We start from the raw sequence: 17,334 nt of genomic DNA on the forward strand, positions 1-17,334 counted from the left end.
TAGATTCGCGACTCTTCGGCATGTACCCTGAGTTATAATTCTTTTAAAATGAATAGTTTCTACGTACTCCTTTTCAGTTTTCGATTAACACTCGTCCCAAGCGGAGTTGTTTCTCTTGTGTTCATTTGAAGGGGTTAGAATCAAAAGGATCTAAGTAGTTCTGAAATTTTTATGAGATAATTAAGGTTAAAGTTGATTACTTATTGTAAATTCTGGGTAAATGGATTCTTGCCTAAATTAATGCAGGTTGAAATGAATATTACTCTTTGTCACCACATAAACACTATATTTAACTATACAAATATGGGTATGACTTATATTGTCAAAAAATGGTACTTAAATCATAAAGAGACGGTAGCGTTCATCCGGATGAACTCTGGAATTAACTGCAGTTGATCCGTATTAAGTCCGAGTTAATCCGGATCAACGCTGCCGTCTGTTAAAGGTTTTAGACCCTTATGATTCTAACCCCTTCATTTGGGCATTTTCGCAATTACTAACAGTGATGGTAAATTTTTTTATTTTTTTTGTTAGAAAATCCCCGCCCAACAACAAAAATCCCCCACTTTTCTTTACGCCTTTAAAAATTTTTCCCCACAAAATTCCCTAAAAATTTTATCTAATAATTCCTTATAAAATTAGAGGAAGACCGAAAAAAACTTTGACTATATAAAACACAGAAGGCTCAATGTATAGACAATTTATTATAATAACAAGTATAATACATAAACATATAATATATGCACTATTGCGTTGTACGTTTACATACATATCCAAGCTAGTTGTACAAAATTCATTAAAGGATTTCCTAGAAAAGGGTGTCTTACTAACATAAAGGACAAACTAATACCCGCGGGTTTCACCCCACGTTTTAATTCAAATATGAAAAATAATTTAAAAATGTTATATTTTATTGCCCATTTTTTTATAGCTGTATATTTATAAGCGAGCTAAGGTATTTAGGCCGATTAGAAATATGAAATTATAAAATCTCGTCTGCAAGCTATGCATACCAAAGATGTCAGCTTCTCCAAGTTTACCTTAAAATGGTTGCAAGATACACCGCGTGATCGTGTAACCTTCTGGCAGGTGCCACGTTGGGTTCTTAATATTTCCAACTCAAGTTCAGGTTGATAAAATACGACTTCTCAGTACTGTAGCTAAATGCCTCCAGAAATATGCATCATGCGATTTTTAGATTACATATGGCAGATTCCGGCTCTCCCTTTTCCATTAACAGAAATTTTGTCTGTCAATATGGTACTGATAAAATAATGGTGCATTTACATGGTATGAAGCCATATGAAAAAAAAAAAAATACTTCGAGAGATTTTCTATCCTTCCAGAGATATGTATTAAGAAGTTTTTAGTATGTATGGGAGGCGACATGCCTCCTTTTCCAATAACTCACATTTTCTCCATGAGCAATGGATAAATTTTATATACATAAATCCATACCAAGTTCCAGTATTCTTCCTGAAACACTTCCAGGGATATATGGTAAAAAATCGTCAATTCGTACGGGAAGTGCCATGCCCCCTTTTCTTATAACCCTAATTACCTTCCATGAGTATGGAATTGATTTTATATATCCCGATACCAAGTCCCAGTACTCTACCATAAACACTCCTAGAGCTATGCAGTTTAAAATAGAGTCCGACCGATTAATCGGCATCGGCATCGGCATCGGCTAGTATCGGCACAAAATTGAGCATCGGCATCGGCATCGGCCTTTTTTCGCCGATTCTTTGCCGATTCTTTGGAATTTCTTTTCAAATGTTCAGATGAAGCGACAGCCAACATTAAAAAGCATTTGCAGACAGCTCACAAAAATGATTTTTTTTTTGTTGAAGGTGTTTCACGTTTTTTCCGTACAAAAGTATGTGCGACAATTTTCTTTTATATGGAGATCACTGCCAACAAAAAAAATTGCCAAAAATTAACGGGATTTTATAGCAGCTTAAAACTTGCACTTCAACTACCCAAATTCTGATTAAAAAGTTTGAAATTTTGGTGAAAATAAGCAGAATTTTTCTAATTTTTGTACAAAGTTTGAAATCTTAATTTATATGGTGTTTGTTGTATACCAGCTAGACTTTTATAAAAAAAATAATAAACATTAAATAAAAAAGACAAAATCGGTCAAAATATCGAAATTCTTTTATTTTGTGGACCACTATATGTATGTACAATGTACATTGTACATACATACATACATAGCATGTGTATGTATGTACATACATGTGTATGTAATGTTGCATAACAAGCCAATTAATTCAATTATTTCTTATCTTTTGTGGTTTTTTAACTCCGTGAAATGAACTGATTTTATGAATTAATACATTTATTTGTAATTTTTTATGGAATCGGCATCGGCATCGGCATCGGCCGATTCTTTCCCCATAAGCCGATTAATCGGCATCGGTACCTGAAAAAAAAATTGGAATCGACCGGACTCTAGTTTAAAATAGTAAATTTGTTCGGGAGGAACCACGCTCCAAATATTTTTCCATGGGCATGGAATTAATTTTGTATGCACATCATGGCGCCCAATTCCAGTCCTCTGCAATACACACCTCTAGAGACATTCTGCATAAAAAAAAAAACAAATTTGCATGGTAGTTGCCACGCCAAATGGTCCAATAACTCCTACTTTTCTCCATGAGTATGGGATTGATTTCATGTACATAGATATCCCCAGACCAAGCTCGGGTACTCTACCCCAAATATTTGAAGGGATACGAAATATGAAAGTTTCAGTTAGTATGGGAGGTTTCACGCCTTTTTTTCTCAGTGAGTATGAATTTTATTTCACATGGATATCTCCATACCAAGTTCCAGGACTCTCTCACAAATACTTCCAGAGATATGTATACATTATGGAAATTCCAATTTATATGGGAGTGGCCACGCCCTCTTGATTTATCGAAATTATTTGCAGTCTAAGACCATCCTTGGGAAGTCCGTAGGAAGTGCGCCTATTCTTCAATCCAGGTCACAAAGACATATGTTCAACATTTAATCTTTAAAAATATCTCCGAAATTAAGCTCTCTTAAACTTTTTTCGTTTGACAACTGTACTGTAATATTTGATTGCACTTGTTAATTTAATTAAACTTTTTAACAGGTGGAAACTCCTAAAAAGGTAGCTCATTTTTCAACCTAGATCATAAACTATCTGTGCGTAAAATTGATTGATTGATCGATTTGATTATTAATTTAATTTAACTTTTTTAACAGGTGGCAACTCTTAAAGATGTAGCCTAATTTGCAACCTAGGTCATAAACTGTCTATGTGCATATTTCCATGCAAATCCGTTCAGTCGTTTCCGCGTGATTATTAATTTGATTAAACTTTTTTAAAAGGTGGCAACTCTTAAAGGGTAGCCTATTTTGCAATCTTGGTCATAAACTATCTGTGCGCAAAATTTCTTGCAAATCCGCAACTCTTAAAGACAGTAGCCTATTTTTTAATATAGGTCATAAACTATCTGAAACTCATGGAACTCCAACATCTAAGCATACAGGCTTTCACATAATATTAGTAAGATAGCGTTCCTCAAACTGTGTTCCGCTTATGCGATGCCTGCAAATCTGGTTGAATTTAAAGTACTATTATTTAATTCCAGAATTCAACTGACAAATTTTACCCCTTGATAAATGAGAGTCCAGGATTTTTAGAGCAAGTTTTTGTCTGCCCTGAATATGATCTTATATGCGTTCTGACATAAATGACATGACCACCAACTGGAGCTAGCTGCACATAAAATTCCCCTAGTTATTCCTTCTGCTACCCATAAAGTCTGGATAATTTTTTAAGAGGCCAACGATTTTCTGATGGGATTCATTAATATTTATCAATAATCTGATTTAGTCTTTCTAGACTCGCGACCTGCGGCATGTACACTCAGTTATAATTATTTCAAAGTGAATAGTTTCTACGTAATCCTTTCAGTCTTCGATTAACAGTCGTCCCGAGCGGAGTTGTTTCTCTTGTGTTCATTTGTGCCTTTTCGCAATTACTAACAGTGATGGTACATTTTTTTTTTAGAAAATCCCCACTCAACAACAAAAAATCCCAACTTTTCTCTACGCTTTTGAAAATGTTTCCCTACAAAATTCCCTACAATCTTTATCTAATAATTCCATTTAAAATTAAAAGAAGACCGAAAAGAGTTTGACTATACAAAACACGAAAGATTCAATATATAGAAAATTTATTATAATAACAAATATAATACATAAACATATAATATACTTATACACTATTGCGTTGTACGTTTACATACATATCGATGCACAGTGTGTGGTGTGGAACAAGCTAGTTGGACAAAATTCATTAAAGGATTTCCTAGAAAAGGGTGTCTTACTAAGCTAATACACGCATTTTTCACCCCATGTTTTTATACAAATATGAAAAATAATTTAAAAATGTTATATTTTATTGCCCATTTTGTTATAGCTGTATATTTATAAGCGAGTTAAGGTATTTAGACCGTTTAAAACTACGAAATTATAAAATCTCGTCTGCAAGGCATACCAAAGACATCTGTTGCGGAGATTTACAAGCAAAGTTGACGCGGTTTATGCGATTAACCAATTCATTTAATTAACTTTTAATGGATTTACAGAAAAATAATAACGGGGCGAACGAGTATGCGAGCAGTAGCAAAACATATAGCGAAAGCAAAGAAAACGAAGGGGTGAATTAGCAAAATGTCAAAAGAACGTTTGCTATTAACTCCTGTGTGGTGTCAAAGCATTAACCCTTGCGAACACATGAACCTTAACTCTTATGTATGTTTTACATGTTTACATTAAATCTTTGGAGTTAGCATATTCGAGCTCAACATACCGCCGCCCTTGAACTGTTATATTAAAATGTTCAAAACAAGATACAAAAAGAAATTAAATACTAGAAATAATCTGTAAGTGGCAAAATCAAAAAAATAGTTGATAGTTAAACTATGAGCTTGTCCCTTCGGAAAATACATCATCTTTCGTAGGTAGAAGGCACAGCTTGGCTATTGGATATTAGACGAACAAATTCTCCATTCGACGTTCTCACTGTCACGACTCGCATGCGACCATCAGTTCCAGGGTGGCACCGCGCTGCGCAAGCGTCCACTTAGTCGGAGGTGTAGGCTCGTTGAAGATAGCTACAACATCCCCTTCTTCGAGATTACGTGAGGGTCGAAACCACTTAGTGCGCCGCTGCAGGCTGACGAGATACTCGTCTCTCCAACGACGCCAGAAGTGCTGTCGTATTGCAGTGATTAATTGCCATCGCTGGTGGAGATTTCCGCAGAATCGTTGACCCTCAGGTTCTGGGATCGACTTTAGAGGTTCGCCGACGATAAAGTGCCCTGGCGTTAGAGCTTCGTGGTCGACTGTAGTTGTCGTGCCCTCATATAACGGGCGGGAGTTCACGCAGGCTTCCACTTCTGTTAGTAACGTATTAAATTCTTCGTACGACACCAGACTTTCGCCTAAAACGCGCTTTAGGTGGTACTTGATGCGTTTGATACCGGTTCCCCAGTATCCACCCATATGAGGCGCGGTCGGCGGATTGAAACGCCACTCTATGTTGGAATCGGCGAAAAATGATTGAAGAGTGGCGTCTGCCATGCACTTTTCATATCTGCTACGAAGTTCCTTCTCAGCGGCGACGAAATTCGTACCATTATCGGAGAACATTGTCTTACAATACCCTCTACGGTTGATGAAACGCTTGAACGCGTTGAGAAAAGAAGACGCCGATAAGTCTCCCACGAGTTCTAGGTGCATTGCGCCAGTACCAATGCAAATAAACGAGCAAATGTAGCCTTTCGTAGATTTTGCCCCTCTTCCATGCGTGAACTTATACATATACGGCCGGCGAAGTCTACGGCGGTGCGTGTAAAGCAGCGGACATAGGTTGTTCGAGACGCAGGTAGGTCACCCATAGATTGCGTTGCAAGGTTGCGGTTAAGACAAGTGCATTTAACGCACTTACGATAAGTGTTGCGGATCAAGCTGCGGGCACCAACCACCCAGTAACGGCGTTGTAAAACCACCTGCATTATGCGTGGTCCGGCATGTAGAGTGAAGTGATGAATGTGGAGGATTATTAACTTCTATAGCGGAGAACCTTTAGGCAAGATGACTGGATGTCTTACATCGTGCGCCACATCTGCTGACCTCAGTCGACCTCCAACTCGAAGAATACCATTCGGATCAAGAAACGGCTGTAAGCGCAACAGGCTACTGCGGAGCGGGATCGGCCTTTTTGCGCTGCAATGAGAAATTTCGTTAGCAAAGAAAAAATGTTGGGTATACCTAATTAAACGGCGCTCAGCTTCGGCTATCTCTACACAGCTAGGAGGGCCATATCGTTTATTGCCGGAACGTTGAGCTCCAGAGCGGGTGTTGCAAATAAACTATAGAAAATAAGCGACGATTCGTCGTAATTTTGCGTACGAAGAATATTTTGTCATTATCGACCAATGACTATCCGAGTTTGCAACGTGAGTGTGAACCTTCTTCCGTAGCCCCAACTCAGTTGTGGGCGGGTTAGAAGAGGCTTGCTTCCAAAACTGGTTTGAAGTGCTCAGAAAGTCTAGACCAGTCCACCATTGCTCATGGTGCAAAAGTTCGAGCGGCGTTATGCCTCTAGAGGCGCAATACGCGGGATTTCTTTCAGAGCGTACGTGATTCCAACAATCAGGAGGTAGAATTTCGTGAATATCAGCAACGCGATTGGCAATGAACATCTCCCATCTACTGGGATGTGCTTGCAACCATGCCAACGTGATTGTAGAGTCCGTCCAAGGGTAACGGAGATCGCTCCAACTATGTTGTACACTTTTCACCAACTTGGCAGCGAGATGGGCCGCGCACAGTTCCAGGCAAGGTAAAGAAGTAGGTTTTATTGGCGCCACTTTGGTCTTGGACGAAACTACTGCAACTGTGACGTGGCCATTGCTGGGAACAGTACCGGTGTACATAACTGCGATTCACCTTCAAGTTCGCCAATTGCTGCAGCTGTGAACGACGATCAACCCACCGCCTTGCGATTGTGCCTGGTATCAGCTCGTCCCATCCAACCTCGGCACGCTAAATGTCCTGAAACCACATCTTGGACCTTATTGTCACAGGTGCAAGCAAACCCAGTGGATCGAAAATAGTACTGGCGTCAGATAAAAAGGCTCTCTTAGTTAGAATAGCAGGTGGCCGATTCAGGTCCACTGTGAATGTGAAATAGTCGCCTTCTATGTTCCAAATGAGGCCAAGCGCGTTAACGTCCTTACCGTTGACCATGTAATGCGGTATACTTTGAGATGCGTTGGATATACTCTCATTTAGCTCTGCACAGTTAGATGCCCACTTCCGCAGTTCAAAGCCGCCTTCTTTGAGAATGCCAGAGACAGCTTGTTGAAGTGACTTAAGTTCTGTTTTGCCAGAAGCCCCAGTTAATAAATCGTCCATATCGAAGTCCTTTAGTATCACAGCCACGGCTTCCTTTCAACTATTAGACGCGCACTTAGCAGTTTTTTGCATCGACTTGACTGCCAAGTGAGACGCGGCGGCCACCCCATACGTTACGCGCAGCATCCGGTAATCCTTAATTGGTGAATACGGATCGGGACGCCAAACGATTCGCTGCAAGTCGACGTGCTTTGGTGAAACGCAGACTTTTCGGTACATCTTCGCGACGTCTGCGGTTACCGCGTACCGATGCGTCCTGAAGCGCAGCAATATGGAGTATAGATCTTATTGCAGTTGAGGCCCGACAAACAGTGCGTCATTTAGCGAATTTCCTGTGGTAGTTTTGGTGGACGCGTTGAAAACAACCCGCAGCTTGGTCGTTACACTGGACTCCTTTATTACTGGGTGACGCGGCATATAATACCATTCGGTCGTCGTTTCAGATACCATCTCCATGTGACCCATTTCAATAAGTTCTTGCATGAACTCATTGTAACATAAGCGCAAATCGTAGTTACCTGCGCGCCTTCGTTCGATGCGTAACAGGTTGCTAACCGCGAAGTTGCGTGACTCGCCCAACGATACGTTAGGTTTTAGCGGTAACTCAACGACCGTCAGGCGTTCTCTTGTGCGTGGAATCGAAGTGCCTTTCACAGAAGCTTTCTTCGAGCGTTAGATGCATTTTTGGCGGCAACTCTTCCAGCTCCCACAATTTAGCGAGCGCTCGATCCAGATGAACGTCGCAATGCAGTGACGGTAAACGCAGCGCGGGTGAAGCACAACTGTCGACACTTCCGAACAAAGTCCACCCATAAACTGTTCTCTGAGCCATAGGAGCGCCAGTAGGACCTTTGCGAAGCTCGGTGCAGATGAATCGGTCCATAACATCCATGCCAACCAGAATGTCTATGCGGCTAGGCTTCGCGAATTGCGGGTCAGCTAGGAACAATCCTTGAATATGCGGCCAATTCGAGACATTTAAAGTCTGTGTTGGCAAATCGTTTGTGATTTTGGGAAGAATCAATGCACTAAATGCGTAGCATTCATCTGAGCAGAAAGACGAAAGCGAGAGCAGCGTCTCGCCTCTACAGCGACCTCCTTGCGATNTGCTGGGAACAGTACCGGTGTACATAACTGCGATTCACCTTCAAGTTCGCCAATTGCTGCAGCTGTGAACGACGATCAACCCACCGCCTTGCGATTGTGCCTGGTATCAGCTCGTCCCATCCAACCTCGGCACGCTAAATGTCCTGAAACCACATCTTGGACCTTATTGTCACAGGTGCAAGCAAANCCAAATTCCGGTGACGAATACAGAAGAGGCTGTGCGTGGAAGATCCAAGCGCTGTACACATGCCTCCGTTACGAATGAGGCGTGCGACCCGGAATCAAACAATAAACGTGCCGTCTGCCAATGATCCGAACGATCACGAACCTTTACTAGTGCGGTAGCTAATATCACGGTTTTTTGCGTTGCAGGGGGCAGACTAGAACCAGAACTTAAGCCAGATGAAACGTGAGTAGCAGCGCTATCCGCTTGCAAAGAGATGGCAGATGAGTCGGCTGCATGATTGCTGGCAGATGCGGTATTTGGAGCGGTGCCGTTAGCCTCGACGACATGAGCGGATGTGGTAGCGGGTGAGCTCGCAGTATTATGAAGCAGCGTATGATGACGTTGGTGACATACTCTGCATGCCGACGTGCTGTTACAACGCTCCTTGTAATGCCCTGGACTCAGACAATTCAAACATGCTTTCGATTCCTTTATGAACTTAGACTTAGCGGTTGAGTCTAAACTGCGAAATTTGTCACAAGCATAAATCTTGTGAACTGCATTACAGTACATGCAGCGCGTGAGGTTCTGCTCCGGAACAGCGTGAAACACTTTGGTTGATTTGCCAGCTGATTTCTGTGTAGTCGACTTGATAATGGAGGTCTGAGCTGAAGGCGTGGTAAGCACTGCTAATGAGCGACATCTTATCTCCAAAAACGACGTCAGCTGTTCAAATGTCCGAGGCTCATCACTAACAAGTGAAAGCTCCCACTGCTTTCGGGTCTCGAACGCAAGTTTGTTGACAATTTCATGCACCAGCCAATTGTCCCATAATTCGACGGGCGCCCTAATGCTTTGAGCTCTCGAATGTGTTGCTGAAATGCATCGATAGCGCTCTTTATAGCAACAGCAGTGTCACTCGTAGCCTTGCGAATATCAGCTATCGCCCTAAGATGTGCTTCAAGGATTACTCGCATGACCTTGTAGCGGGACTTCAGCAGGTTACATGCCTCTGCATAGTTCGCCTCGCATATCTTGAAGCCGCTTATAATACTTAACGTGTCCCCTTTTAGGCAGCTGCACAAATAATGTAATTTTTGCACGTCTGATAGAGCAGCGTTGGTGTCAACCAGCGAACAAAAAGCATCGTAAAAAGTTATCCACTCTGTGGAATCGCCAGCAAATGTGGGTAAATCCATTTTCGGCAAACGTATTGATGCAGACACAGTCGTTGATGGGGGTGCGGATACCAAGTCTCGCCTTGCACGCGAGCATTTTCCTCCCCTTCAGCATTTTCAATCCCACAAGATGTTTCGACTGCATCTTGGGCAGTGTTGAAATGGACCCATTGCTCATTGAGGAGCTTCTAATACAACTACTGCACACCAAAGTTCTATTTAATTTCAGCAAAAATGCCTGATTTATAATAAGTTTTGTAGCGGGGAACACACTGTGTTTATTTATTGCAAATCTATACTTGCACTTTTACGAGCGGGTTGTTTAAATCCGGACCGAAGGTCCAGCAAATGTTGCGGAGATTTACAAGCAAAGTTGACGCGAGGTTTCCGATAAAATATGCAGCGGGGTTTCCAAATGAAAGACGCGGTTTATGCGATTAACCAATTCATTTAATTAACTTTTAATGGATTTACAGAAAAATATAAGCGGGGCGAACGAGTATGCGAGCAGTAGCAAAATATATAGCGAAAGCAAAGAAAACGAAGGGGTGAATAGCAAAATGTCAAAAGAACGTTTGCTATTAACTCCTGTGTGGTGTCAAAGCATTAACCCTTGCGAACGCATGAACCTTAACTCTTATGTATGTTTTACATGTTTACATAAAATCTTTGGAGTTAGCATATTCGAGCTCAACAACATAAATTTCTCCAAGTTTACCTTAAAATGGTTGCAAGATACACCGCGTGATCGTGTAACCTTCTGGCAGGTGCCACGTTGGGTTCTTAATATTTCCAACTCAAGTTCAGGTTGATAAAATACCACTTCTCAGTGCTGCAGCTAAATGCCTCCAGAACTATGCATCATGCGCTTTTTAGATTACACATGGCAGATTCCGGCTCTCCCTTTTCCATTAACAGAAATTTTGTCTGTCAGTTCGGTACTGATAAAATAAATCTCCATAACAAATATAAAATACTTCCAGATATTTTTAATCTTTTCATTATCAAAACTTTATTTATATGGAGAAAATGAGCGACACATTCAACAAAAAAATGCTAAAAATTAATGGTAAGTCCTAGCTACCTCAAACTTGCACTTTGTTATACTGAAATTGAATGGGCTAAAAACTGCGTACTAAACTTTTTTCTAGAGAGTTTAAATAAAGAGTACAATATTTGCAGAATTTTTTTTTACTTTTTCATAAGGTTTGGAACTCTGATTTTTAGGGTTTCTTGTAGAATTAACCATATTTTTATAAACAATTAGCGAAAAATTAAATATTTAAAAAATAGTTACCGGTATTGTAAAAAATTCGCTGTACCTAAAATTTATTAAGTGACTGTATGTATTATAAAAGTTTTAATATGTATGGGAGGCGACATGCCTCCTTTTCCAGTAACTTATATTTTTTTCATGAGAAATGGATAAATTTCAAACACTTCTAGGGATATCTGGTAAGAAACAGTCAATTTGTACGGGAAGCGCCATGCCTCCTTTCGTATAACCGTAATTACTTTCCATTTCGGGATGTCGTTATCACAATCCCGGGATCCCGGGATTAGTCCCGGGATTTAGGTATTCATTACTTTTCAACAACTTACATCAAAAAAATTGCTTCTATATTGTTTGAGAAGCTCTCCTACCATAACATAAATAATAAATCAATGGGTTTGAAACCTACTTTTTTATTTAAAGTGGCGTTTTTATATTTCCTCTCTGCCTTCAGGATTTATTTTAAAGGACTTTGTAATTTTAAAGATATGATTGATTCCAAAAATTATTTAAAAAATTCAATGCGATGGAGATAAAAAATATGGGTACCAAATGCAAGAGGAAGTTTCTTTAGAATTTAATAAAATTAAAATTTTTTTTGGATCTAAAGTGAGCTAACTTAGAATTGATAGAATGAAATATGACTGCTTCTGGATTGTACACATTCAGCGCAATTAATACAAAAACAGGTATAACAGTAGTTTTTTAGTTAATGTTTATAGACATGAAGAACAAAGTATTCGCATTAATTGGATGTAAGTCCTATGAATTGATTTATGCAAAAAATTCGCCATACATTTTGTTTGAGTTGATCGTTAGATCTAGGTCTGATACAATTTTTTCAAAAACAAATATTGTGAAATTTGAAGGGTAAAATTTTAAAAGGACTTTTTCAATACTTACCAGTCTTTCTGCATCAAAAACTTGAATCTGTTTAAATTCCGCAGGATTTCCTCTTTAGTTTGATACCCATACTTCTTCTCTAAGCGCATTTCTCTGAATTTTTTAAATCATTTTTGAATTACTGCCCTGCAGCAAATCAAACTGGTTCTTCATCTATCCCAAATCAATGCTTTCAACTGTCTTTTTTAACATGGCGATGTCCTACGAAGTGACAATTGTCGCCCTCTGCAGAACTTTTGAACTTGTTCTGAGCTGACTCAGGTCAGATGGTTCTGCGACAGTTCATATAACAACAGTTCCTAGATAGTTCAAAAAGGGTCACCTCCGAGCTAGAAAAATGTGGTTAGTTTTGAGCTGGTTCTAAGAAGTATAGTATAGAGCCGTTTCTTTAAATAAGCACGCATACAATTTTTTAAATAAAAAATACTTCATTTTATAATTAATGTGCTATTTGTTTTGCACTAATTTACTTTTTGAGGTAAATTGTGCTTTAAAATTAGGAGCATAAAGTGTCGGTTATTCCATCATTTTCTAAATCCGTTATTCTTAAAAATAACTTATATTTGTTACGTATAGCGTGTATTTCCGTGTTACTTATAATTAAAAATTTAAACTAAGTCGTATGAAAAATGAGAAAAACGGTTATATATTGAATGTTTTTTTGTGATAACTCAGCGTTAAATTGTATTAAATGTATTGAAAGGTAATACATACACTCCCGGCATCGAATTAAGAATATCAATTTAAAATATTCACAATAGTTTTCATCCTAAACATTTTTCGTAATTTTTTTATTTAAGGATGGCTCATAAGTATTATAACATAAACATATAAATTCACGTTTCTAACTATATTGCAAATTTTGTAGAGTTCTAGAAACTGTTATAAAAACTTCAATATTTTAAATCAGAGTTTATAAGTATGCAGTTCTATCGCCCCTTTGACTTTAATATAAATAATCGCGCTGATTTTTTTTAAAACTCTTTTTATGCACGCTCTTAAGGTATTCTCCTATCTAAATATTTTTGTTTAAGGTGCAAGATTACACTTTACTAGACTAAAATTTGATGGCTTACAAAACAGAATACTAGAAATATTAAAAAGTTTGAAATTTGCAGACAGTTTTTAGAGTTCTATCAAGTTTGCCTCACAGTTAGGAATTTGAGTTCAAATGGTTTATGGAAAATGGGACATAGTACTTAAATAAAAACTTAACGAAAAATATTTAAAACGAAAAACATTGGAAGTTAAAAAAAATCACTGCATAAGTACACATTTCGGGTGCTCAGTGATATATTTAGGTATGTACAGTATCGGTCATATCAATAGCACCCTCGTTTCAAAGTGAGATTGTGTACCACTTTCGGTTATTTTTTATTTAATCTGATTAAAAGGTAAAAAATTCATATGAAAAACCGTTAAATTTAACTTTGTTTTGTATAAAGTTTCAAAACACGGTTTATATGATTTTGTTTTAAGCATAATCATTTTTTTTATGAAATAATAGCAAACAAATTTGAACTCTCAATATATTGTAAATATTTAAAAAAGAAATGTTGTATGCAGACTTTTGCTGTTAAGTGTAGCTTAACTAAATTCTATGGTTATATTTTGCGTTCAATTTTATACGTACGTATATATGTATAAAAATGACATTAATGTCACCAATAACGACTTTTTTGGAAATATTTTAGCAGTTGCCCCATAAACTATGTAGAGAATTACATATTAAATAAACGAAAACAGTTTTTTATTAGTTTTGGGGTCTAAGAAAACCGAAAAAATAAAGTATAGTACATTTTTGCATCTTTTGTCAGCTTTCACATGCTGGTCATGATGAGTAACATTGATGACAGCGCAACTAGCAAGATATGAGTTTCAACCGTCCAGCTCTGCATCTTTTTTGCAGTAGTTCAGAGACAGTTCTGGAATTTGTAGGGCGGAACTAGCGCTTTGCCAGACTGTCTCTAAATTTTGCTTCAGGGTATCGACAGAGTGAAAAACTAAAAACTCAATTTTACTATATTTGGCCCATGGTTTCCAGAATATATTGATATTTGTGTTTAAAATTTACTATCGCGCGGTGTTATATGCATAATGTGCCAACCATTTTTAAAAAAATATTAATTAGTAAATAAAACAAGTAAGAAAGTCTAAGTTCGGGCGGAGCAAATGTTGTGTTCGTATGTCACGGTCGTCAAAACTCGAGAACGGCTGAACCGATTTGAATAATTTTTTTTNCACGGACGATGGGTTGTGGCTGACGGTCGTTCCTGCTTGAATACGGGAAAATAAGTACCCGCGCTCTTTTCAATAGATTTGAGTTTAACCTCAAAGCAGTAAAACTGTTTGAGGGGAAGTTAAAAGATAGTTAATTTGGCGCTAAAAATTTAGGAATGTTTCTAATAAATACATGTGTACATGTGTGCGTACATATGTATGTATATTATTGAGCATTATGGTGGACCGTCTTGGATTGATTTAATAAATGAAATATTGCAATATGGGTATCAAACTAAAGAGTTTTAAGAAGACTTACAATCTAAAATATGTTTGAGTTACAATATGTGTGCCAAACGAGAGGTATTTGAAAAATCTTGATTTAGAAATACTTTTAATAGGATAATCACCTAACAAAAAGTAAAGACTAAAAATATTGAGATTAAATAAAATATTACATAATTGGTCCAAAACGAAAAGTGTTTGGTAAAGCTTACTAGGGAATTTCTTAAATCTTTCCACTTATCCAAAATCCGATCAGTTTAAATATATATATATATATAGAATTTACAACATCTTATCAAACGAAGTGATCATATTATCAACGAAGAGCTGGTACACAAATTACTTAATGTAAAAAATTAATAAACAAGTAATTTTAAAGCAAAAACCACACCGACGCCAACTCTCATATAAAAATTTAATAGTACGTTAATTTTTTCATGATCCAATGATTGGATCTAAACCTAATTAGTATGGGATCACCTGGAAATCGGTTGACGTGGTCCAAAGTTATGCGGTAACATACATAAAAAAAATATTCCGGCGAATTGATAACCTTTTAATTTTTATGAAATCGGCTAAAAACTACTGAAAAAAATAACATAATGATAAAAGAGTAATAAAAACAAAAAACTATCGCTTAAAAGCTGTTTAAAAAATACTTAATGAAAACTTAAAATTGTTGACACCATTCCCTAGCATTATAAATCAGTTAACTTTTAATCGTAAACAATTTATTTCGTTTGGGGTCGCCATAGCCTACTACGTATATTGCGAATAAAGAAATTTTGAATAACTTGGGAAAATATTATTATGATTATGATTATCATTACTATTGTGAACTCCTATTCCCGATCAAAGATTCCCAAATTAAAGCGAAAGCAGAAGGGCATTTACGATCGCATGATGCAAATGTTAAGATAATAAGAGATGCAGAACTGAACCGTGCAGGAACATTTTTTTACAAGGGCGTGTAATTTCTGGCGTGTGCCGATTACATCGACATCATCGGTAACAAAAACCGCGAAGTCTCTTCTGCCTTTTCCAAGCTGGATACGGAAGCAAAGCGAATGCGCCTGGTGGTCAACGAGGACAAGACGAATTATCTCCTGTCATAAAAAAAAGAGTCAGCGCATTCGCGCCTTGGAACCCACGTCACTGTTGACAGTTATAATTTCGGGAAAGTGGGGAATTTCGTTTACTAGGGAACCAGCATTATCACCGATAAAAATATCAGCATGGAAAACCCACGCAGAATCACTCTTGCCAACAATTGCTACTTTGGACTGAGTAGGCAATTCGGGAGTAAAGTCCTTTCTCGACGTACAAAAACCGCGCTCTAGAAGTCACTCATCAGGCCCGTGCTGGTATATGGCGCAGAAGCATGGACAATGACAACATCCGATGATGCGGCTCTTGGAGTGTTTGAGAGAAAGATTTTGCGGAAGATTTACGGGCCTTTACGCGCTGGCGACGGCGAGTACCGCAGACGATGGAACGATGAGCTGTATGAGCTGGAATAGGAAGAGGAATAGGGAGCCCCCACTGCAATGGAGAGACCAAGTTGGCACAGAGAGAAATGACTGGCGTTCTTTGTCGAGCTCGGCCAAAATGGCTTAGGCGGTTACAAAGTAGAGTTGTAAAACTATCGATAGTGCCACCATCGATAGTTTCCATGTTTCAGAAAAAAACTATCATTACTCGTAGATAGTTTCCAGCAATACTATCGATAGTGTCAAACGCTACCATCGATAGTACTATCGATAGTCAATGTAATGTTAAAAACTGTTCTAAATTGACAGGGACGGCATCGAAAAACAAAAAAACAAAATATTGAAAATATAAACACACGTAGGGCCGTTTTCTTAAGTAACTTTTAACTTTAAAATTCACTTAATGTTTAAATATTGCTTTAACATGTATAGTTCTGTCTAAGTAAAGCATTTTATTATCGAATTTTATTTATTTATTTATATATCTATTACTGAAGCTTACAATTAAGAATAAAATGATTAGCCTAGTAAAGAAAGCTCCTTCTTAAGATCTATAAAACATGGCGACAAAAATGGAAAAAAATTTGTTGCGGCAAATGTTACAGCTGTTTTTGATTGACTTGTCAGTGCTGATTACGAATCCATGAGTATAAGGTTTCCATCAGCTCCGGATTTTGTGAAAAACGAGGTCAAAATGTCAAAAAATCGGGTTTTTTTGGCAATATTTTAGAAGCTCTAGCAAAGAAACAAAAGGCGGCATTAGGCTTANGTTTGAAGCAACGTTTAAATATAAAACGGCCATTAAAGGAGGAATCACAATGAAAGTATCACTTTAATAAAAAATTGACAAACTTAAAAAACTGACGCGGAGAAACATGGAGACGTTATAAATAAAATCAGCTGTGCTAGAGGTTTTAAACTATCGATAGTTAACAGGTACTATCGATAGTTTAACCTTTTTTGAGAAAAACTATCACTACTCATCGATAGGGGCAAAAAAAATAAAACTATCGATACTATCGATAGTACCATCGATAGTTTGACACCTCTGTTACAAAGCCAAAGTAGAAGAAGGATAAGCAAATGATAAATGACGGAGTTGGGGGACCATCTTCTTGGATGCGCGAGGAGGAACTAGGAAAATATTCCTTATCAGATGGATTGTGGCAACGGTTCGATCAAAAAATTACATTACCATAGCTATCGCTTCGTCTGGAATTGCTGCGACACTGTTACCAGGTGGAA

At 38.0% G+C, this 17,334-nt stretch overlaps 1 protein-coding gene across 1 annotated transcript; it reads right to left on the bottom strand.

Annotated features, from left to right (window-relative positions):
* Positions 1–5,070: 5,070 nt before the first annotated feature.
* On the bottom strand, positions 5,071–5,697 carry LOC108374358 (uncharacterized). Its single transcript, XM_017630352.1, has one exon. It carries the CDS (start codon positions 5,695–5,697, stop codon positions 5,071–5,073), a length of 627 nt encoding a protein of 208 aa, XP_017485841.1.
* Positions 5,698–17,334: the final 11,637 nt, after the last annotated feature.

Source organism: Rhagoletis zephyria, unplaced genomic scaffold (assembly GCF_001687245.7).
Source record: "Rhagoletis zephyria isolate East Lansing unplaced genomic scaffold, Rhagoletis_zephyria_1.1 Rzeph_scaffold_00088, whole genome shotgun sequence".
Classification (NCBI taxonomy): domain Eukaryota; kingdom Metazoa; phylum Arthropoda; class Insecta; order Diptera; family Tephritidae; genus Rhagoletis; species Rhagoletis zephyria.